Source organism: Dermacentor andersoni, chromosome 5 (genome assembly GCF_023375885.2).
Source record: "Dermacentor andersoni chromosome 5, qqDerAnde1_hic_scaffold, whole genome shotgun sequence".
Lineage (NCBI taxonomy): Eukaryota > Metazoa > Arthropoda > Arachnida > Ixodida > Ixodidae > Dermacentor > Dermacentor andersoni.
The window spans coordinates 196,995,441-197,021,081 of NC_092818.1; the positions used below are offsets into that span (position 1 = coordinate 196,995,441).

The 25,641-nt window shown below is 44.4% G+C and overlaps 1 protein-coding gene across 1 annotated transcript in view; it reads right to left on the minus strand.

Moving 5' to 3' along the window:
* Window positions 1-3,138: 3,138 nt before the first annotated feature.
* Window positions 3,139-25,641, minus strand: part of LOC140218598 (CUGBP Elav-like family member 4) — a 233,385-nt gene continuing 210,882 nt past the window's right edge. The window contains exon 2 of the mRNA XM_072288405.1: window positions 3,139-3,293. Coding sequence (XP_072144506.1) covers window positions 3,139-3,293 — 155 coding nt within the window. The remainder of the gene's footprint in view (window positions 3,294-25,641) is intronic.

Sequence of the window (25,641 nt, forward strand, 5' to 3'; positions counted from 1 at the left end):
AAGCGCAGTCAGAGCCCAAGGAAAGCCTTGCGACGGGCCTCGGCGCACCGTCTCATCGCTTGTTCGCATACGCTGTTCGCAGAGGATGCCAGGGAATGCCCCCGCAAAAGGAAGCGCAAATAAGTGGAGACGTTTCACAAAATCCTCTGTCGGCACTACACTTCTTTTCTTGGTGACTCAGAACGGAAGAAAAGGCATGCTCCAGCAAAGGCCTCGTTCCGGGGATTGCGATTCGGCTCCCGACAATGTGGAGCAGGCGCGGACAACATGTGCTCTCCGTTCTTATTGCCAGCGCAGCGGCCGAGCTGCATCTGACGTAGGCAAGCAGCCGAGCGATAGAACAGAGTTTAGGTGCTATGTGCCTCGAGGATGGCTGACGATGGCTACGTGAATGAGTTGGAGTACGTCGTGCGAGGGATAAAAGCGCTTTTCTCTGTGAACTGCTTCACCTCTGCTTCGTATCGCGTGTTAGCCTGTCTTGGCATATCACTGATTATAAGTAGATATAGCGTACGGAAATGGAGGAATGTAGCCCAACCGTTAACGCAATAAAACACCCGCAATCTTCGGGGGAACAATAGAGAGCTTTAGTTTAGGGGACGCAAGCGGCTTGCGTACGCAAGAACTAGGGGCGACGGTACTGCGCATGCGCAGGCCCCTACGTATGGTTCTGCGCATGCGCAGTGCCGGCGGCCCTAGTTCTTGCGTGCACAAGTCACATGCGTCCCCTAAACTAAAACTCTCTAATATTTAGAGCATATACGTAGGACACGCCAATGAAATTGTGAGCACGACATCGCTGAAGGTGTTGTCAGAACGTGGTTTAAGTAGAAATAAAAAAAGGAATAACATATTGTATATACTATTAGCACTTTTTTTTTCAATTAGAAATGACCCATGACGTAAAATGTTTCAGGCGATGTCCTCCGAGAAAGCGCACACTTGCAAATTCAAGCGATGAATGAGAAACCGGTGAACGTGAGTCTGTATGTGATTACGGAAACCATTGAGATTGAAACGTTTTGTATCACCGCTAGACACCCCCGTTCCCTCTCTCTATCTATCTTTTTTGTCAGCCGCAAGTACTCTGCCGCCTTGCGAAACAGCGAGTCAGCCGAGCGCTCAAATCGCGAAGTGCAGTTTGCTCTTATCCGTCCATTAAAAAGACATCAGCGTTATCAAATCCAACTGTATCCCTCGTACAGTCAGCAATAGGCATTTTTGGAAATGCCTGGCATATACTGGCAGCTCCAATCTTAACGACCTTGCCGATTATAAGTAATGAATATTAAATTTCAGATTCAATCATTCATAACTGCAGGAGTGTCCTCAATTCTTTTCTCGTATCGTCTGCAGGAAATAATGACACAAAAGAGCTTGAGCGATGATGTCGTTTTGCCAGCATATCTTCAACTTCAAGAAAGTTGGAAATTATCGGTCTTGCAACTGCATTTTCTGGCTTCTGCAAATATTTTGATTTGCTAGTGACTTTTCAACAGTGCCGATCAGAATGTGCTTAGTGCAGGTGAGTTTTAAGGGCGTTTTGATAATCAAGTAACTAAGGAAGAAACAATTAGAAGTATTAGTATTTATAAACGTAACGCTTTACAACGTAAGGAGATATCACTCAATGTTATCTCTCCAGTAGTTGCTCTAACGACCTTCAGCGAATTAAGGTATTACCTGCCTAGCGTAATCATGTCACGAATGAGCAAACTTCATCTTGCTAGAAAGCTTAGTCACGGTTGTTGAATCAACAGGTTGGAAAATGTCTTACTGTGAACGAAGAGCGCGACTTGCCTTGCCGTGCTCGCTGAACAACCCACGAAAAAAAAGCAGTGCAATAAGAACAATAGAATGTCAGACAACCGTCTGCGTCATGAGAAAGCGTTATGATGAGCGCAGTTGGGCTAGAGAACGTAGAAATAGATTACAAATGGGTGCGCGATGGTGCGGAATCGGGCTCGCATTGCCTGTAATGAACTACGAACTTTTCATTCTCGATAGATTACAGTTGGTTTAGCTTGGGTGAATTGTGCGATGCACAAACCACTGACGCATACTCTCTGAGACCGGCTTTACTAAGGATTTACAAGCAGCTAACTTGCAGTTCACTGAACCGTTAGGCTGGCTGGCGACCAATCAACCGATCATACTGAGAAAAAAAAGAAAAGGGGGCAGAAGGGTGGAGCAGCGTTCATAACAACAAAAAGAAGTCTGTCTCCTCCATTGTCTCTTCCCTATATTGCAGTTTGTGCGCGGTCCCTCTTGCCCCTTTTTCAAGAGAAATTGAATTATTTGGTAGAATTTTCTTAGGATGTACGATTTGAAAATAATGGCTCGTCAAGTCCCGGAAAACAAATCGGCACCACGCATATCTTCTACTTGAAATTTAAAAAAGAAGAAAGCTTACACAAAAATATTCCGATGCCCTAACGTAACTATGACGTAGCAGCTGAGAACTGCGCAATCTAGAGCACGACGCTTATCTCCTATCTTCTTCTTCAGAATCCGCACCTGAAATGCTGCAATTTCCAAACTAGGTATCATCTTTCACAAGTCGATTACGTGTGCAACACAAAATTCGATCATCTAAGAAAACAAGCACTTGCGAATCGTCGTTTTTCCCGCTTTCATGATCACTATGACTTCCGCGTTAAAATATTGACAAGCCGAATATACTAATGGCCGAGCACCACAAACGGTGCTCAAAGCAACATAAGAACATCAACGTTGGGATAACGTATACACGTAGGGGAACAGCGTATAGCGCTCGCTTCCGTTCCCTTTGGGAAATCATTGCCGTTTCTCGGACTGAGAGACATTACTGATTCTTGGGAAGGCGCACTATCGCGCTTCTTTATTCGAAGACGCATCTCCTCCTAACACGTGCAGGAGCCCTATCACTGAGAGAAGCATCTCAGTCGCAACAAGTCTTGTCTAGGGGTGCGCTGGAGCACCACGCGAGGCACACGCACGCGATCGACTCTATGCCTTCCGCGGCTCAACGCTGGGGGATGTTAACACTTGTCCGAAGCGGAAAGCATCGCCGTGGAAAAGCGCTAACGTGATCCCTTTGGTATAGTGAAATATAAATAAGCGCTGCGCTGTGGGTTATTTACTCCGCAAAGACGCTACTCACGTCGCGGTAGGCCAGGCTGCAAAGAAGGAGAAGAGCGCCACTGCGGCTTCCGCCGTGTCACCACTCACCCCAGGAAGAGTCTTCTGCTCGTGGAGGGCGTGCTGGGCTTTGATGGCGCTCTCCCGGGCGCAGTACGTGAGGAAGGCGCAACCTGCGTAGCCACCCCGAAGTCAGAAAATATTAGAACTAGTCGAATTACGGACGAATCTTCAGTGAACACCGCGTTAAATAAGCCGTTGCGCTATGAGGGTTTTCCCGGGTGCGACAATCTTATATTTTGTTCTTATTGCAGACTAATGTAAACGTTCCAGCAACGTTCAGGCTGGACTCTTTGCTACAGTGCACACTGGTGCTGGGGACCGCGTAAGCGGGCACAGCCACCCGCTTTGGCTCATGTGCGAGAATAACAAATAACACCAGGATGCTGCGAGTTCGACTTTCGCGGGAAATTTGTTGCCTTTGATTCAGCTGTTGCACTTGAGGCAGAAGCCTCATGAAAGCTATCTTCCCCATAATTTCTGCCAATTCTTCTGCTTCTGCTTCATTCAATACAATGCTTCTGCTTCATGCAGCGCAATTCACGCACTGTCTTTGTTGTCGAACAGAACTTAACGTTATCGTAGCTTATTAGAGTTGAAGCCATACAAGTCATGAATATTCACAGTGTCTGCTATGGCCTAGTTAATTCCTTATTTGTAAAGATGGGTTATACTGCATTTTAAAGTCACCAGAGATTGAAGTTAACAATAGGCGAGAACTTTTTCTGCCCATAACGGCCCAATACTGCTTGATAATTTGAAATCCATGACGTCACACGTATGTACCGGTGTTGAGGTTGGGGCGCTGAACTCAAAAATGGAAGTTAGAGCTCCATTCTGTGCTCTGGTGAGCAACCTCTTAACGCTAAATTAATGAATTTAGACTTTTCAAATAGTTTTTTATGAGTACAAACTCACTCGGTGATTCTCTATAGTGTCCCTTTAAATGATTGACAACGGCATTCACGCCATGCCCAAAGCAATCGACGCCGTCGGGTAGGGCGCGAGAACAGCTTTATCCACGCGGGGTTCTTGCGATCCTACCACGTGCGCTTGAGCATGCGAGCGCCGCCGCTGCCCGAAATGGCACGAGCGACAGGATAAAGGCGGCGACATGTTGGCACGAATATATGTCTTCACGTTTGACCTTGTTTCACTAAGGCTGCGATCAATACATAAGAGCATCGACAAACAAAGCAAAAGAACAATCGAAAATTACCTTACGAATAAACAAGATCACCGTTCCTCCTTTCTTGTTTTATTGTAGCTTTCTTTTTTCCTTACTTCGGAGAATTACGCACAACCAAAATATTACGATTGTAGGCCGCAGACAGACTCAAGTTATGCAGTCCTCCTAGCGTGTCAGAACAGCAGTGATATAAAGCCAGGAATCGGATCGTAGAGAAAAGACGAAAGAGCTAGAGCATTGCACGCAAGAAAGGATAAGAAGACGAACGAGGGCAAACCGAATAGCTCCCATTAATTGTTACACTTGGCGTTCGCCCGAGTCAAAAATCAATGAAGGAACTCTAATCACTGGATCCCTGGGAGGCGTCCCCGAGCTTGTAGCGCGAGACGCTAATTGGGAGGAGCGGGAGCAAGTATCGACTCGGCGGCGAGTTGTTGCCCCGCCGAGCATCCGGAGCCGAGAACGAGTTAATCAGGAGAAGGGGAGGGCGGACACAAAACAAGCAGTCTCCTTTCTTGCAGCCCCGGAAAATTGCTCGAGGCCAGACCTCCCCCCCCCCTCCCCCGAGCAGCGACTCAGGAAGTCAGGCCGCAGAAAACATCGATACACGACAGCTAACGGTGCAGCCGTCTTCGCACTCGGGTCCCTCTGGGGAAAAAGAACATCGGACGAGCAGACTGACATCTGATAGAGCAAAGGACGAGCGCTCCTCCTTGCCGCAGTTTCGCATTCGGCTCAGAAGATCGGAGGTATGATAGCGATCAACGAAAGAGAGCGCAAGTTGGCAACGTCTTTGCTTGGGCTAGTCGCTCGGGCTGTTTTGGGAAGGTCTCTGAAGTATCCGTAATTATTGCGCTAGCAGTAAAAGGCGAGAACGTGGACATGGACGCGAAGAAATGTGACCGAACAGGGGAATTGGAAGCTAAAAGTGATGTATATTTGAAAAAAAAAATCAGAAAGGAGGGTACTTGCCAATAGATAGCGCAGTAATCATAAATCGCAAAATAAGAAATTCATACACACTTGTAGAGCTAAGGTAGCGCTCTATGTGCATATTAGCCTCTTCTTTTGTGTTGCATGGCTGTTGCGCCTTATTTGCCAGCAAGTACGATATATCAATTCGCCTAAACTTCAGCATCAGAAAGAATGAGCATGCGAGAACGAGACCAGCCATAATCTTCGCCAGATTCGGCTACTTCAAATAACTGTAAAAATGTACTCCCGAAAAAAAATTAATGGGAAAAATTTTACTTCAGCCACGCGCAGGTCAGCGGTATTTGACTTTCCCAACATTACTTTTCGCACTTACCCAAGAGACATTCACGTGTTACAGATATAACAACTGCTCTCACTGAATTTTCCCCTGATCTCCGCCTTTATTTCTCGATAGATACCACTGTTTAGTTTCCGCTTCGGCTGTTCATTTAGTCTCATTTTTGGCATGCGCGTCCGTGTACTAGTGTTCTTGGGCTGGAACCCAAGTCACCGACCATCGACAAGTAGGCCACACTTGAACATTGTTGACTGTGTGAATTGTGCTTATAGAAATTCTGGAAGAATGCGAAACGGCAATTGTTTGCGATTTGCAAATATAGCTTCGCTCTGTAATATTGGAAAACCGTACAAGTTGATTTGAACCAGATAATGCGGAAGAGCGCTCATGACAATCTGGTCCTCTGCGGGCAGCGATTCAGACGCGACGATCGGCCCGCCCGGCGGCCGGCACTTCTTGCGGCACCAGTGAACGCTGGGGTGCGTCGCGAGGGTGCGTCGCGGCGTACGACGAAAGCGAGGACCTGTGTGACTGCGTTTGGCCACCACTCTCACCGGTAGCGAAAAGAGCACCGGCCGCCACGCGGGCTCATTATAACGTTTGAATATTATTTATTTATCTATTCATTTATTTTACAAGCACTGTCAGCCTTGTTATCAGGCCTTAGGCAGGAGTGGGCATTAGGAACAAAACACAAGTATAAAATAAGATCAAACAAGATAGCCGACACCGAATCTGCATAACAAACAGCATCAGATAAACCTTTTCACAATCATGATTTGACGGGTAGAGACGAGGGATGAACGCTAGGGTTTACTCAACGAAGTGTAGAAGGAAAGGATGAAACCGTTTTACAGTCGACAGTTGTGGCAGGTTATCCGTCCATTCGGAAATCGTGCGCGGGAAAGAGGAATTTTTAAATGCGTTGGTCCTGCAGGGAAAATCTCTAACCTTTTTGTTGTGATAAGAGCGCGTGCTGCGGTGGCTAGCCGGTAAAATATATAATGTTTTATCTATTCCTAATTGACTGTTATGGAGTAAGTGGAAAAATTTCATTCTGTCCCAGTAACGTCTTATTGAAAGGTTTTCCAGTTCTGCAGCTTCTAGAAGAGATTATAGGGATGTGCGCCAGCTGTACTAATTGAAAATAAACCTGGCTGATTTTCTTTGGACATTCTCGATATTAGTGATGTTGGTTTGTGTGTGCGGATTCCAAACAATCACGGCGTATTCTAGATTGGGTCGGATGAATATTTTATATGCTAAAAGTTTTATTTCAGGTGAAGTATTTCCTATTGATCGCCTTAAAGGGACACTAAAGGTTAATATTAAGTCAACGTGGACTGTTGAAATACCATCCCAGAAACCTCGAAACGCTTGTTTCGTGCGAAGAAGAGACTTATTTTAAGAGAAAATGCGTTCTGAAGCATCCGCGTACCTCTAGCGCAGTTCAAATCACCCGTCCTCCGATCGAGGAGTATTGACGTCATGGTCTCATAGTGACGTTGCGCCGTCGGTGAGTAAAACGAGCTCCCGCAGACGGCGCTACGGATTTTCTGCACAAAACGCAAACGCGCGGCCAGAAACAGAGCCAAGACAGAGCCGACAGCAGCGCGAAAGCGGAACTATGATGGCTAGCGGAAGGGAAAGCGCACGACAATAAGCTGGTTCTTTATTTTATGACGCCAACTTCGACGCTCGTTGCAATGGATGACCCTGACAAAGACACATTAGCTCGCGATGCTAGGCTCGAGTTCAGCGATTTAAGCACTGATCAACGTGACCTGCTGTTGAGGGCTCGCGCTGCCGGCGTCGTTGCGTACTACTACGACGACGGCCTGCTTTGAAGGGCACTTCACGCGACTTCAGTAAGTCGGCGTTGAATTCGCAATCCTCTGGACGAAAGTGCAGCGAGCACACTACGTGATTTTTCGGCTCTTTGCCAGCGCGCTGTGGCAGAGGTACGGCACTTAACCACTTCGAACGGAGAGGTTCACTCGTTGGCACAAAGTGATAAGTAACGTTGGATTCACCGCTGCAACTGCCCTTGGCCAAGTTTCGCGGACCGTTCGCGCATCACACGACATCACATGGGCGTGGCATTCTCGCTGCTTGTTGCAAATGTAAGTTTTGCGAGCCAGCAGGACAACCGCAGCACGACGCGATAAACAAACAACTGAAACTCCAAAGCGCGCGCGGCGCAACGTCGAGCGCGCAGAGTCGAGCGAAAACGAAACCTTTCGATCACCCATACTACGCAAGGGTAACGTCAAAATGTTATTTTTTTCTTAGAATCGAATAGAAGTAGACAAGTAGCATTTTCTTCCATCTTATAATCTAATGAAATGAGCTTTTTAATACGAGTAGTTGAGTACTAGTGACATAAATTATGATGAGGAGTGCTTTCGTCATCGGGCCATAGTACCGGAATGTCGCTGGGGGGTCTCAAATCGTGTCGTGCATTTACCTCAATTTCTCGGTTACTAAAGCTCTGTTCGCGATTATATCGACGCCTTAGACGTTCTAGAGCATTGCTTTATCACTTTAACTTGACTTTCTGGTAACCTTTAGTGTCCCTTTAAAGAGCCTAGTTTCTTTATTGCTTTATTATAACACATACATTACATTATTATAAATGTATGTTACATGTTCATTCCACCTAAGATCTGATGTTATTATTACTCCCAAGTATTTGTACGTAGATACGACCGATAAAGACTGCTTGTTAATGCTATAAGTAGGGGTTAAGGTATTTTTGTTTGCGAATAATGGTCATTGTAACAGTCTTTTTGAGGTTAGTAGTCATCTGCTATTTCGAGCACCATGTTTGTATTGTAGACAGCGAGGTGTTTAAAGCTTTCTGATCATCTGAATTGTGTATTTGGTTGTACAAAATGCAGTCATCTGCAAAGAACTTTACTTGAGGCGTATGTCACTGACGACGTCGTTGATAAAGACAAGAAAGAAGAGCGGCCCTAACACTGATCCCCGTGGAATGCCTGTGTCTACAGTTGCGGGTGTCGAAGCTGCATCGTTGACTTGAACACACTGTTTCCGTAATGAAAGGTATGGTTTAATCCAGTTAACTAAGGCGTCGTTCTTTAAAATGGGTTTTAGTTTAAGCAGTGGTTTGGAGTGAGAGACGCGGTCAAATGCTTTTTCAGAATCGAGAAATATTACGTCTATTTGGCCTTGTATATCTAAAGCTGTCGCTATGTCGTGAACTGTTTCTACGAGCGGAGTTACAGTAGAAAAACATCGCCGGAAACCATGCTGTCTAGCGTCAATTATTGCGTTGTCGTTAAGAAAGGCGGAAATGTGCTAGAAAATACGTGTTCGAGGGCTTTTGCGCGCGTGCAGAGTAAAAATATTGGCCTGTATGATGTGAGGAGAGACGGATTTGCTGTTTTTGGTATGGGGATGACTTTCGAGTACCTCCAGTCGGTTGGGATTTCCGCGCATGACAGTGATTTTTCGAATATTAAGGTTAAATACTTTGAACACCATTCGGCGTAGCGGGAAAGAAACGCATTCGGTATTCCATCAGCTCCGGACGATTTTTTAGCGTCGAGGTTAAGCATAAGTGCTGACACACCTTCCTCAGTAATTCTGGTATCACCAATCGGCAAAATGTGCTCATAGCTAAGGAACTGTGGGATGATAGCGTCGTCACACGTAAATACTGAGAAATATCGGTTGAGGGCTTCTGCGGTTTCGGCACTGTCGGTTAAAAAGGTATCACCGATACAGGGTTTGGGTGAAGTTTTCTTTTTTGGCGATAAGTGCTGCCAGAGTTTTCCTGGTTGATGAGACGAGAAAGTTTTTAGTGTTAATTTTTTATAGTATTCATTTGCTTTTTTTTATTTTATCAGCTAATAATGTACGCAAGTCAAGAAGCTGATCGCTTGTGGGAACAGTTGGGCGTTGCTTGAGTTGTTTGGTTGCCTTTTTCAGCTTCCGTTCTATTCGTACTATTTCTTTTCTTACCCAAGGATTGCGCTTCCGCAGCACTTTTCGCTTCACAGGTACAAAATCACGGATACAATTCATAACCATGGACTTGAAGTAGCCCCATATATCATCAATAGAATGTTCCTTTGACTCACACATGGCATAAAATCCTGAAAAAGCGCCATCTATGGCGTCCAATACAACAATATCACTGGCACGGGAGAAGTCTGGGACAATTCTTTCAACGCCTGCTTTCAGCGCCTGCTTTCCTATCGTCAGCTGTGCTGACCCAGAGGTGCTTCCTTATCTGCCGTGTCTCTGCTGAAAAATCTTCCGAAATTGAAATATTTTGCCCTTCGAACTCGTGGCAGTTACTCAGCGTGGTTGTTTTTTCTCGGTAGTCTATAAACTTTAGAATGATAGGCCGGTGCTTCTTTACCTGCTTACGGCCCATCCTGTGCAGTCTTTCAACGGAATATACTCGAACAGCTAAGTGCTTTAAAAATAATTCTTTATTTAATGTGGTCAATAGCGAATTCGATGTTTCGTTCACATCTTCTTTAAAGCCGAAGACTAATAGGTTGTTTCGTCTGCTCCTATCTTCTAAATCGATTAGTTTCTTTTCTAGATTCTGTATTGTTCGTTGTATGTTCTCGAAGTGTGCTCCGAGTTCCGCATATTTGGGTGCTATGGTTTTTACGTTCTCAAGTTTAGACTCAATGGTGTGTAATTGCTTCTGCTTACTTTTTGTCCATCAAGAATTTCCCTCAGCTGTGCAGTAGTGGCTCCAGAATTGGATTCAATATCCCCACTGAGCAGCACCAACGAGAGCAAAAATTATTTAACGAACATGCATACAGTACTAACGCTGGAAGGGCACGCCTTTAGCGAGCAGTATAATAATAGCTGAGCTCTATACGCCTTTGTGATGTATACAAATAACATTTGAAGTGGCGACCACACAGTCACCACTTTCATACGTTTAACGCCAAGTACACTTTCACGGTGATATACACCGCATATATTGGGCCATATAGTCGAATGTTCAGAATTGTTCACTGCTAAATTATCGAACCGAGTAACAATCAAAGCCAGGACCACTCGATTCATACTCAAAATTTCGCGTATTAGCGTATAGTGAGAACCTTATACTTTTTTCTAAATGGCTTCGCATCGTAAGAGTACTAATCAACAACAAACGATCCTTTTCCTCTCATCCTCTGTAGCAGTCGTTCATACTTGCTATATTGCGTACGTCGGGGTACGTCAATCTGGATCCCAGTTCTGTACTTGCCAGAGTTGATTGGTATTTCTAAAATTTAAAGAAAACACTTAGGTAGACTGCCGACATGCTATATTGGCACAATGAAAGCAATACCATGAACGTCGTGTGGAACAGCAAGAAAAGAGACAAATAAAGACTAGAAATGGTTGGAGAAAAAAAATGCCCGTTGGCTGCAGCAACCTTCGTGCAGATGTGACATCTTCGCTTAAGGAAGACTTGGCTCCTTTCAAATGTGATCTGCGCGCTAAAAGAAACGCAGATTGGAGCAAGGCTTCCGACTGCAAACCTGCCTAAAGACTGGCGAGGCTTGTCGGCATTCGAGCTTTGCGCAGAAGCGGTGTCGCAGCCCGTCAAGCGCTCAGGCTGAGCGCAGCCATTATGGCGCACTATGTCAAAGCTAAAGAAATAAATAAAAGCAACACGCTAGCTGTGCAGCGCGGCTTTAAGGATATCGCGTAGAATGCGAGCGAACACACAGGCAGAAACAAAGCGAGCGGCGCCGGCTTCGCGAAGTCGGCGGCTAAGCGCGTGCAGGCGCGCAACGTGTGCGCCCGACTCTGATTTCGCACGGTGGAGCGGGACAGTGTTTTCTCTGAGGCAGGGGAGAGTTGTAACGAGAAAGCCCTGAAAGAATGATAAGTAATACTTCTGGAACGCATGTTTTTCTTCAGCTTCATTGCCAGGGTTCCGCACGAGCCTCTGCAGCTGTTGGCTGTCCCCAACGAAAGCGGCTGCTAAGGGAACAAGACAACGCTCCGACGAATTATCATTTATTTTTATCTCTAGATTTTCAACTTAAACCAAGTCAGGATTTCTACACGGGCCTCTAAGACATCCACTGAGTAAAGTACTAGGGTGCAACAAGAATGGGGACGACATATTTGTTATCCCCATTGTTCGACAACGTTTTCTTTTTTCTTAGCTCTTTAACAGATATGATCTTAGTGCCTTCTTGTGACAATAATTTCTTTCGTAGATAAGGAAATTGCCCTAATTAGAGGCTCCTTGCCTGAATTTTCGCAATGTTGTGCTCCGAGTTAGAACTGTTTACACAGCATGTGTACTGTAAACCCATGCCGAGAGACTATTGGCTACTCACCCACCGTGGTTGCTTAGTGGCCGTGGCGTTGCGCTGCTAAGCCCGAGGTCGCGGGACCAAATCCCGGCGGCGGCGCCGGCCGAATTTCGATGGTGGCGAAATGCAGAAACGCCCGTGGGCACCGTGCTTTGGGTGCACGTTAAAGAATCCCAGGTGGTCAAAATTAATCCGGAATCCCCCACTACGGCGTACCTGATAACCAGACCGTGGTTTCAGCATGTTTTAACCTAGAACTCAATTACTGGCTACTCATTTTTGCTTTCCTTTACGAAATTTACTTAACGCTGACCTCGATGCGCAACAAGCATGCGGTGCAAACTATAGCGAAGAAGGCTCTAGCGTGTTCACGCAATCATAAAAGCCTATCCACTTTCATATTTTGCAGAAACGATGATAGCGTTGTCCTATTGGCCATCACTACAGTGGAAAGCAGATGGAAAGGCGGAGGGCTTAGGTTCGAGACAAATTTAAAAGTACGTTAACGCCCGCGTCTGGTGCAAATTAGGTCACAATAAGAAACATTTTAAATGGAGACCCGCTTGGAGACAAAGTGGCCAAAATCTGAATTTCCTGTCTGAAAGCAGAATTATGAAATACGCGGCTATTCTCGCGCACCTAACGAAGACCTGTGCGAAAATGAATGCGCGTCTGCAAACACGTTTTGTTTACTAGAGGTACACCAGCAAGTTTACGAACGTGCGCCGTCAGCGTTTTCCAGCGGCCACTCTCTGCGCTTCCGAAAGAACGGTTGTGCGAGAGCGGACCTCATTACGCTTATCTCGGCGTTTCTCCGGCCGACTTGTGGCCGGAGGGCTTGGCGGCGTTCAAGTTTTACAAGGCGCGTACGGTTTTAATAAGCCTCGCCTTCTCTGAAAACGTTGTTGAGCAGAATGGAAGGCCGGGCCGGGCGCCGCATGGGTTCGTGGAGCCTTGAACACCTGCCTGTGTGGTCGAAGCCGGTGCGCGGCAGTTAGGCACCCTCCTTCTCGCCCTGTCATAGTTGAACAAAGCAGTCTTCCTTGGGTTATTTCGTAAGAAGCTCCTCTGTATGAGCTCTCGCTTACTCGAACAAGTATTCTGAAAGGCGATTAGCTGCTACGGCACACACAAATCGTAGAGCGAAGCTCTTCAGTGGAATATGCGTCATGTGGAGCATCGGCAATACATGAGGCGATACGCTGGCCGCAGCAGCTGATAGCACTGCTTAAACAGGCGCTGTGCAAATTGGAGTTGGCGCAAGCTGTTTCCAGGTACACCAGCCAACAATCCATTCTTCTAAGCTGGTTATATTTCACCCTAACAATCTGGTGCGCCAACCGGGCCATCATGGCGACAAGCGTTCGAGCCGGGGAAGCCTCCAGCAGAACTTTTGTGGCAATAAAAATTTAATTGACTTGAATTCAAACGTGGTGGGTCGCTGAGGGAGGACAGGTATACGGGGGAAGCAAATAGTGATCTTGGACGAGTATTTAGGTTGAGCTGTCGCTTTCCTTCGTCACTGGTTCTCTGGTGGCCACATATAAATCATTAACAATTCGGTTGCTTTAAGCAGCCAAATGGCGCTTAAAAGCCTCCCAAATGTTTTGTTGCTTATGTTGCAAAAGAGTGCGAATAGCTTGAATAGCTTCAGTAGCTTGAACACTATTACTAATTACTATTACTAATTAATATTACTAATTCGATATTCGACACTGGTGTGTTTCCTGACGAGCTTAAGCGCGGTAAAGTCATTCCAATTTAAAAAAAAAAGGTGACAGCACATTAATACATAACTACTGCCCTATTTGTATTTTACCTGTTTTCGGCAAAGTTCTGGAGAAATTAATCGCATTGCGTCTGACCAAATATCTCGCTAAATTTAATATTCTCTCTTCATGCCAATTTGGCTTTCGTAATGGATACTTCAAAGATTTGGCACTCATACATCTAACTGACCAATTTAAAAAAAATAATCGACCATGGTCTATTTACAGGTTCAATTTTCATTGATCTAACAAAGGCATTCCACTGCTTAAACCATATTATCGTTTTTGCTAAGCTTGAGGCTATCGCTGTTCGTGGTCCTGCGCTCCCACTATTAAACAGTTTCTTATAAAGGTAGAACCAAATTCCCGCTCCCACACGCCAAACTGGAACGCGCGCAGGCGGCCGCATTTCAAATGCTACAAACGGACTCGTATCCGTCACGAGGCCTACTAAGTCACTATAACTCAGAAATCCCGGCAAATTGCCCTGACTGCCCAGAACTATATTGCTCACTCTCGCACATGCTATGGCAATGTACCGCGTTACCAAAGGGCCCTCTCTCCAGTGAGCCCGAATGGGAAGAAGCCCTCAAAAGCCCTGACCTCAAACTCCAACTCAAGGCCGTCCAGAGGGCCCAAGAACTGGCGGAGCGTCACCACGTTCCCGTCCCGACTTGGGCGTCACCTACGGTTTTTGCCGGAGGAGTTCCCCGCGTGGGATCTCTAACGGATTGAAACTCCTCAGGACTTCAATAAAGTTCTTGACTGACTGACTGATCAAACAGAGTTCAGATAGTGTCTGTGTCTAATGTCTATTCCAAAGAAGAAACCACTAACATTAGCGTCCCTCAAGGATCCATGTTAGGACAACTACTGTTTTTGATTTATATCAATGACCCGCCTAACTGTTTGTCATCTACTAAGTGCATTCTGTACGCTGATGATACTACCATATTTTCCTCTGATAAAAACATGTCACTTCTTATTAACAAGCTAACTACTGATCTAGAAAATGTTTTAAGTTGGTGTAATGCTAACCTATTATCTATTAATGCCATCAAGACTAAATTTGTTGTATTTTCCTCACATCAACAACATTCGGCATCCTCCCCTTCTTTAACTTTTGGCTCACACTCTATCTGTCCCAGTCCATGCTCATCTTTTCTTGGGATTTCTCTTGACTGCAGCTTGAAATGTAAAGATAACATTTCTCACATCAAAAAGAAAATAGCATACAATATTCGCTTTCGCATTAAAACTCGTCCCTACTTTACACATAATACATTAATCTCGCTATGCCACTCATTCATTCACTCTCATATTAACTACGGCATAATATGCTGGAGTAATACTTATAACACTCACTTGGCATCCCTCCAGGTAATCCAGAAGCAATCCACAAAAATTATTACAAGCAGTTCACGCTTTGCAAATGGAAAATCCCTACTACATCAAAACAACATCCTAACCATTTGAGAATTCACCAAATATAATCTAGGGATTTTATTCTACAGATATATAACTAAGGAACTCCCATCAATCTGCTTCTCACGTTGTGACCTGATAGTTCATAGTCACACTAGATTTCCATTCAATAATAATTTCCGTCTACCTAAAGTGCGAACTAACTATGGTAAACAGACCGGAATTTTCCTCGATATCGCTTTGGAATACTCTACCACCTATAATAAAAAATGCAAAAAAATATACCGATTTAAAAGAGAACTAAGAGCATTCATAATAAATACTTACTGATATTGTCCATCTTTTTAAATTTTATTCAGTTTTTTTATATTGTCTTCCTGTTAACACGTGTTCTTATTACTCATATGCTATAAATATGTTTTCACACTACTCTTAGCTCTCATCTGTACTACTGTTGCTTTAAACATTGTATAACATCATAAGTGTCTTTAACAGGAGGTCCCGATACAGTCTGTGACTATGGGACCTCCTTATGTATACTACGCACATGTAATCTGTAATTTTACTAATAAATAAATAAATTATAAATTATAAACTTCCGCTAAGCATGCAGCGAGTAGCATTAGAGACATTTTGTCACTTTGCTTGAGGCCCGTAGTAGATCGGTGCAATACAGTTTTTACAAAACAATTTTTATTCATTTGGATACATACATACTCAATTATGCTGATGCGCCTAAGCACAATGCGCTTGTTTCGAAGGTCAAGCAGCTGGTGGAGTTATCGCACGTAGAGTTCAAGTTTATCCGCCGAAAATAAAGGAATAATATTAAAAGTAAGAAAGGAAAAAAGATACGTCGTGCAATGTGCATAGCGCAAACAGAAATACATCAAAGCACACTGACAGAATTATATGAAACCAGAAAAAGACCCCAAATTTCATCATTTCAGGAAAAAGGAATTTTCGTACTTTTCCCATTATGTAACTGTGAAATCTTTATAAATATTTGCCAATACATTGACGTTTGCTTCCTATGCTTTTTGACTACGCAACACCTCCAAAATTGCTTGTAGATCTACTGAATCGATTTCGTTTTCGTAATGTACAAAAGCCATTTATAGAGGTTGGTGACACTTCACATAATTTCAATTACTTGATTGATCACACGAATGCGAACCATTGTCGAATATCCTTGGCAAAATCCAGCCTGTTTTCTGGCTTGATCGTGACCAAGATTTCATTGGAAATTACCTTGATGAATATTTTATACAACTACAACACCGAAAGATAAGCTAACGGGCATATAATCCTCCAATTCTTTAACGTCTTCCTTCTTGTGGAATAGTGAAATGTTGCCATTCTTTCGAATCTCTCGTACACTTGACGGCATGATGCATCTTGAATAAGGGGTCGCAAGCTTTTTTACTACAATATATCCTCTCTATCTTTTATCCAATCCATTGCCAATCCTTTTTCTCCTGACGCTTTTCCCGTGCACATATCTTGCAGAGCCTTTCTAACCTAGTCGATAATTGCACGTGGAACGTCTGTATCCCAAATACATATTTGACACAAATAGGTCCCACACAAGGAGGAAGACGACGAGGCAGGCGGCACTTTCGATTGATTTATTTAGGATGCAGTCCGACGTGTACCTAGACAAATGCACGCATGCACAAGCTAATCACAGTACCTGAGACTACCAGCGGTAAACCGATTTCTTCTCCGACTGATGTAACAGAAGCGATGTATCACTTGTACAGCAGATGTTCTTTGTTCTTACATAATAAGCTTACATTAACGCATGATGTGTTTTTTTATGCAGCTCTCACAATTGGACGAAAGACGATTACCAACTCGCTCAGTTTTCTATCCTAATGCAGATTACATTAACTCACGTGCTGCCTGATTCTTGCTTCGGTCGAACATCCTTATCTCACCGAAACGTGTCTCGCACGTACAGGCCTTTTTCTTCAGACTTAGGTCGCGTTCCTCTTCGACAGGCACGTATCCTCCTACTTCCACTCGCGGCCACGTGGCTGCATACCTTGGGCACAGTAGAGCTCAGTATAGAATTCCTCTTGTGCCTTTACGATATCATCTACATTGCCGATTACATTGCCCTGCTTACCTTTCGCGGAATACATATTGTTCTTTCTGATGTCAAGGTTCCGGTATGCAAGTATAATACATATGTAGAGGGTGTTATTTCTTAGATCAAACCCATTCTTTATAAGATAAGTAATGAGAACAGCGAACGCGGCGTTCTTGCAGACAAGTTGCTAAGTGAGGCGGGCATGCTTTGCCGCTAATAACGTGAGCATCAGAAGACTAATTAACAACAAGTCATTAGTTACCTTTTTTATTAGTTCGGGGCAGTTGTTTGAATGACAAACTTAGAGGCAGTGGCATTTTATAGCACACCCAACTTTTCGAAATCTTGAAAGTCGCACATAATTCGAGATATTCATTATGAAATTCCAAACCTCAATCAAGGCACTATCGAGACTGAGCGCGTCCGCTGCGCGTCAGATGGCAATGCCCCCTAAAACAGTGCGGGTGAAGTATGAATGATAACGTGCCGTGGCAAATCCTAACCCGAACACAGACGCGCATGCTTGCTAGACAAAACGTGCCGTAGCTGTGACGACTGGCCGAGATTTCAAACGTTCTCGCGCTTCTCGTCTCGTGTATTTCGGTCTGCTATTATAGCGGGGCCAAGTTTTCTGCTCTCCCGCTGCGCTCGGTTTCGATATTGCCTGGATTTACCGTTTAAATTCGACGATAAATATGAAGAATTAGGTGCGACTTTCAAAATTCAAGCTATATATATATATATATATATATATATATATATATATATATATATATATATATATATATATATATATATATATATATATCTTGAATCTATATATACCTATCTATTCTATATATCGGATCTCGAATCTATGTACATCTATCTAATCTATACATATATATATATATATATATATATATAATGAATGACAAGAAAGAAGACTGAGGGGCCCGTTTTTTATTATTCATATCGTAAGAAGCCAACGAACAATGACACCATGCACAGCACAGGGGAAAGTATTCTGCAGTTTTTAATTGCGTTCAAGAAGGGATGAGCCCATGGAAATTAAATTGCATCAAAAAACGGGAGAACCGCGCCACTCGGTTGCCTTTCTTCTCATCCATTACATAGCGAGGGTCTCGAATCCGGCAGCTTGATGCCTTCAGTTAGCACGTGTGGAATTATTGACCAGTCACCTGCTCAGGATGTTCCAGATCCTACGCCAAGTTTTGTCAGTGGCGGCTCTGGCGAACACTTTCAGGGTTAGTTCTAGTAGTACAACATAAATACCCCAAAGTGGACGGGCAAACGGCGCCGCAGTAGCTCTGTCGGTGAGAACATCGCACGCGTAATGCGAAGACATGGGTTCGCATCCTACGTGTGACCAGTTATTTTAAATGTGTAAATATTTCTATGGTCACCCAACGAGAAAACCTTCCGTCTGTCCCTACTTCTCTTAAGAAGATCGCTTTCAAAAATAAGATAGAGCCTGCCAGTTACGGAAGACGACGACGACGATCGTGCGGGCAGTGGCAAGAGCGCCTCTATGTGACCACGTGACGTGTACAGGCCAGAACTGTGGAGCAGCCGTGGCTTCGGATGGGAACGTCATCAGCGCACTTGGCGCCGCCACCTGCAGTAGTTTGCTTGCCTCGTCAGTTCACGCTGCGCCGCCTTCCGCAGCAGTTGGTGTCGCCGCAGCGCTGTCGCATTTACCGTAATGGCGCTAAGACGACCGCAGCCGCTTAGTGAAGAAGAACGGAAACACAGAAATGCAGACTATCAGCGTGAATACAGATTATGCGAGAAACAAATAACCGACGCTGCGCAGAGCGGAGAACTACAGCAACATGGACGCAACAAACAAGAGGGAGGACGCCGTGCCGGCGCCGACAGATACCGACGTTCCAGAGAAAGCTGCACACATTTCCTTCATTTCCTACACCTCCCTTGTCATTTCACCCAACGTCCACATCCGCTGCGGGCTCTCTGTAACGCGAGTGAACATTGCTTCTGCTCGCCTCTTCTACGTCGTCTTGCGCAGGTCTCACTTAACAGTTCGGCGTTGAAACCGCGCTTTTCCGTTTCACGATTATTTCACAGTCATTATCGCAATTATACCAAACACACCAGCGTACGACCACTCAACACCACGTCGTTACTATGAAATGCTTAAGCATCACTCAGATAACACCCTGGAGAGATTCTACGTACAATTTTTTTCATCCCTCTTCATTTCCACTTGGTCATCATTTCTTCAATTGAATGAAGAATTGCAAATCATTTTTTCGCTATGCTGTCCTCGATGTCATTGTTCAGCGAAGTGCTGGTCCCATCGCTTTGGCCATGAACAGCTGCAATAAGTAATATCTGGGTGATACATATTTTAGTTTTACGGAATTTTAAAAAATTGTCTGTGGCAGATAGCGCAATTATTCTCCTTGAGCTGGATTATTCGGAGAGGCTGACATTACTTGCACGAGAAATCCAAACACATATTCAACTTGTTCTAGTTCCCTAGTGAGATCACGCAACCTACTCTGGGGGATCGGTCATGAATTGGGCGGTGAAGGAACTGTTAGCATTTCTTAAAAATAAATTGGGATGAAATGAAATAAGAATCTCGCAAATGGTATTTAAAGTGTCTACTGTTACAGGTATGAATAATCAATTAACTAGATATTTTGTTAATTTTGTGAACATTATAAGTATTTAGAAGAGCTTTAACATGGATTTCGTTTTGTCTCACGCAGAAAAAAAGCAGAGGGCTTCACAAAACGTTTCTGTGGCTGTAACCCAGTACAGTAGCCTAAAATGAAAGAGTTACAGGAAGAGCCAAATTCAAGCCACGCTTTTGGAAGAGTTCTTCTGAAAATATTTTCCGTTGAATAATGAAACGGCGGCATGCCAAAAGAGGTGTTCCAGAGATTCACTCTCACTGCATATAGGGCACAAGGGCTATATAGCAAGACCAGACCTGTGGAAGTAAAAGTTCAGTGGAGGGGACTAATTAATGAAAATTCACGGATTAACTTCTTCATTATTTACTCTACACAAATATTACAATTTAAGAATTGAAGCCGGTGAGTTTGCAAGACGTATATAATAATAATGTTTATTTCCCATCCATACAAAAAATGATGATGCAGGGGCAGCAATAAAAGCGACAACCCGCTCGACGGGATTCCCACTCCCATAACAACAAGCAGCAGCCGTGGCGCATACTGTGCAGAAACAGTTGGGTACAGATACGCGTTAATGTTTTGCTGCAGTTGGACCAAGCAATGAAAAAAAAAGGAAAAAAAAAGAAAATATATTCATATATACGGCATACATGAACATCCATATATAACTTTTTATATAGATATTTATATATAACTTTTTAATAATTACTTTACGCCACATATTTCAATCTATAAATTATAGCGGCTGAGTTCGCACGGCGTATCCACTTGGAACGAATTCTCTAGACAGCACTAGTTCTGAGATATTCATTTTCAATGCGCCCGACGAAATACGCTGGCATTCCAGTTAGGTTTTTAGGAAACTGCTGTTTTATACATTGACGCACAAAAGTGACTGAAACACTAGAATATATGTTTCAGTTTCTCATGCAAATAATGTCCGTCTCTCTGAAGAATCTAGCTCAGGAAGTATAATTATGTTATCCGGACGCAACAGGCGATATTTAGGAATTCCGTAAAACTTAGAAATTATTGCCTTTTATGGCGTCAACGTGTTGGAATAGGCATAAACGTGTTGAGAAGCGCTTCCGTAAAATCCTTTAATGGAGGAAACGTGTATGTCCCTTTCTCACCGTCAGTGCATCTCGTTCGTTATCAGAAACGGAGTCTCTTGATATTTCTCAAGGCACTTTCTTTTACCTCTCTCTGCGGTCTTGCATCCGACAGCTGGACATGTCGTCAGTATTTCGCCGGATATATCTGTGGGTGTATTGCGGCCGGTCGGTGAGCTGCTTCCCGGGGCTATACTTTGCACAGCTTCGTCTACAGAATGGCTACCGTACAAACCCGATTCAACTCGATACAATTTTTTGAGAGCGCAGCTCGTAGACGCCCGTTCCTGCGGCGAGCGTCGGCATTGTCCCTCGGTGTCCTCGTAACTGAGCGAAGAGGCACAGTGAAGGATGAAATAGCGAACGCGGAGCGCGGGTGAAAGACGGCGAAAGCAAAGAGAGCGCGAGGAGGAAAGTGGAGGAGGAGGGTATGGCAAAAGCGTGAGAAGAAAAGCGTAGTGTAGCGATGATGGCTACGAGATGGCGCCAGAGTAGAGCGCGTCGTCTGTAGGGAAACAAAGCGCTGCATGATCGGATGTCTGTCTGCGGCGGCTGCTGTGAATCGCGCCCACTCGTCACGATTACCGAGGCCATAGCGCCACACTTTGGTCCGTTTGCAACTCGCCGTACGAGACAGATTGTCCGCGCCAGCCAATACATCACGAAATGAAAACAAGTAGAGAGCTGCGCTCAAATTTCGGATTAGGGAGTATGGTAATCGGCTGTGAATCTTTGTTACAAGGATTGGTGAAGCAAGATGCGTATAGAGCACTAACAAACACCGTCCTCTCGAAGAACTCGATGCTCAAATGTCCTCATCAACGTTGCGCCAGGGCCTCTTTGCAAATTCGTAAGTGCAGTGCTTGAACAATTGCTTAATCTTGTCTACAACGCGGTGGCCGACAAAAATTTTCAGAATAGTAAAATACTGCCAATGTCTGCTTTACAAAAGAAAGTTTATTTTATAGCAATCGGTTTATAGCACCGCAATTTATTTAGGTGGCCTCTGCAGCCTGCAGTCTACGCCAATATAATGTCTAGATGATGATGATGATGATATGTGCTGTTTTATGGCGCAGGGGCCAGGTAAGGCCAAAGAGCGCCATGACAAATGGTAATGTTGTCCATGAATTACGGATGGTGTGGACAGTTAATTCCTTATGGTAGATGTAACATGGCTGCAAAAGGGCCTAAAACCTGTCGCTGTAAATGGCGTAAAATATATAGGTACTAAGGTAATGAGAGTGACTAGTTAGTGATGTGGGCTATGACAATTTCGTTTCGTTAAAACATGATGCAATAAAGCATAACAGTGACACTAGAGCTTGAAAAGAGCCCTTGAATAAGAGGGCTGTTAATGGTGTGCTAAAAATTACCTGGCCAAATGACTTTCAGAGTTTCTGTTTCAGCTAGAAACTCTAAGACTAATTTCAGGTTAAAAAGCGGTTCATTGCTATGAAAAAAATCTGGGTGAAGAGGTATATTTTTGCGATATGCAGAAAGCAAACACTTGTTCCTCTCTGCTTCTATTGCAGGGCATTGAATGAGAACATGGAGGACTGCGAGATTATTGCCGCACTTACTATAAGACGGAGGATCCTCCACAGTTAAGAGGTAAGAGTGAGTACCGTAAGTGTGTCTTATTCTTAATCGGCAAAGAAGTACTTGTACAGCGCTGTTTCCTCACTTATCCAGTTTTGTAGTGTTGGTTTGATCATGTGTAACTTATTCAATGCTTGTGTATCTCACCCTCCTTGCCAATGATTCCTCAGTTTACGGCGTAGATAAGCATTTAAGTCTGTGGCAGGAATGGGGATATTTCCATTTGTGTCACTAAAACTCACTGACGTAGCGTTTTCGTCAGCAGCTACGTTGCCTTTTATACCCTTTTGGCCAGGCACCCAGCATAGGACAATCATTTGATTGCACATGTGCTGGATAGCCGAGAGTATAGCGTATGCTTCCGCAGTAAAGATACTGGTTTGTGGATTCAGTGTCCCATATGTTGAAAATGAGGGTCCGAGAGCTGCGTAAGCAACACCAGCAGGAGATTGACGAAATGTTTCTGCGGAAACCCACAATTTTTCTTCAACTATGAGGCTTTTCTTTCGAGGAACCCGTATGGGTTTCCTTTGTAGCAATTGCTGTGAACGTGTGGATGTCTAATTTTTCCTTCATTAACCAGCAGGAGACTTCGAAGCATCTGTGCAGAATTCAGCACAGGAATACTTCTCCTTAAGCTCAAGAAAATGCGAGTGCATACGTGCTTCAGTTGCTCATTTCGATATTTCTAGGAAAGAGGTGTCACACTGGATAGTCTGCCACTCGCAAGGTGGTGGAAGCCGAGTAGGAGCCATTAGGACATTCTCTAAAAAAGGGACGCCTGCATGTTTCTTCTGACAATGCTTCCAATCGGAGGGACAGAGGAGGCCTGGTGGCCGGGCGGTTACGGAACAGCCTGGCCGTGGTCAAGTCGCGAATAATTGAATGGCACGGATGATCTACATCTGATTACACCTTACAAGGCAAAGGAGAAGCTAGAATATGTCCACTGGAGTGTAGAGACCATTCGTTACATTCAACGTACAGGCTTTGTACAGGACTTGCCCGGAAGGCGCCTGTAGCAAGGTGGGTACCCAAGTGGTGGATAGGATCTAACATTTTCAAAGCACTAGGCGCAACATAATTGTACACTATGGCTCCGTAGTCAAGGCGTGACCGTATAAGGCTTTTGTATAGGCTAAGGAGGCGTCTCCTGTCGTTTCCCCATGATGTGCGAGACAGGAGCTTCAACAGGTTCATAGTCTTGAGGCATTTCACTTTAAGATACTTCAGATGAGAGATGAAGGTTAGTTTATTGTCTAAGATAATACCTAAGAATTTATGTTCGGAGCTCACAGATAATCGTTCTCCATGAAGGTCTATAACGGGGTCTGGTAGCACACCTCTCTTGTTGGAGAAAAGGACGCACGTACTTTTTGGGGGGTTTAGTTTGAAAATATTCTCATACGCCCACTAAGGCAGCTTATTTAAACCTCTTGTACTTGTCGCTTGCAGGTACTCAGATTACATTATTTGTAACTTATCTGAATGTCAGCCACATATACGGAATAAAACATAGTGCGTGGTATGACAGTCTGGATCGAGTTCATTTTGACAATAAAAGGAGTGCAGCTCAGCACACCACCTTGCGGAACACCATTTTCCTGTGTAAAAGGACTAGACAGAACGTTACCAACTCTAACACGGAACGTGCGACAGGTGAGGTAACTCTGAATCACGTTCAGTAAGTTGCCTTGAACTCCCATTCCAGCCAGGTCACGGAGAATTCCAAAGCGCCCCCCCGTGTTATGTTGTATGCCTTCTCCATGTCTAAAAATACTGACAAAAACTGTTTGTGCATCACGGATATTTGTCTCGATACGGACAAGGTGATCTGCTGATCCCTGAAACCGCACTGCAAGGTATCGAGTATTTTGTTGCTTTCAAGAAAATCTATGAGGCGCCGGTTAATCATTTTCTCAAAGAGGTTGCATATGCAACTTGTCAGAGCTACAGGCATATTACTACTGGCGGAGGAGGGGTCCTTTCCCTCCTTGAGAATAGGAATTACAATTGTTTCCTTCCAGGCGGACGGAATCTAGCCGGCATAGAACATGCAGTTAAAGAGCGAGAGTAGTGTTCTGTGGGTTTGATGGTGCAAGTGTTTGATCATTTCATATAGTATCATGTCACTTCCTGCAGCGGACTTGTTACAACAATTCAGTGAAGCCTGGAACTCCGGCATGCTAAATGGGCGATTGTATGCTTCTTTGCTTGTGCCTTCGCGACCCAGGGGCTGTCGATGTGCTTGACACTGGTATCTTAGAAATGTATGTGTGTAATGGGAAGTACTGGAGATGTGCTCGAAATGTGCTCCTAGACAATTAGTCTGGCCCTCAAGAGTGTCGCCTTGTGTGTTTACTAGTGGTAGAGGATGACTTTATCGGCCCTTTATTTTGTTTACCCTGTTCCAGCCTTTTCTTTTGTCTGTATAAGAATTAATGCCGGAGAGATATTTTTGCCAGCTTTCTCTTTTGGCACGGCGGCGCGTTCTTCTACGTTCCGACTTTGTTTTCTTAAAGGAGATGAGGTTTTTTGCGGTCGCAGAGTCACGGAGGTGATTCCAAGCCTTATTTTATCTCTTTCGCGCTTCCCTGCATTCATCGTTCCACCAGGGAACACGTCGTTTAGAAGGATCGAGATCCATTTGTTTGTGGGATAAATATCGACCCTGCATCGACAATAAATGCTGTTAAATATGCAACTGCATCGTCATTAGTAGCCATACGAATGTCATCCCAAGTAAAACATGTCCGCTCTCTGTATCGCTGCCAGTCCGCCGAGTCGGCTTTCCATAGGTGCACAAGTGGGGAGCATTCATGCCGTTTGGTTAACTGTAAAATAGTCGAAAAGGCATCACTTCCGTATAGATTTTTAACAACCTTCCATTCCAAGCATGCCACGACTGTACTTGATGCAATGCTTAAGCCTATATACGAAAACACCTTGTTTGCGACGCTTTAAAAAGTAAGTTCTTTCTTACTTAACAAACATGCATCTGTACAAGACAAGACAC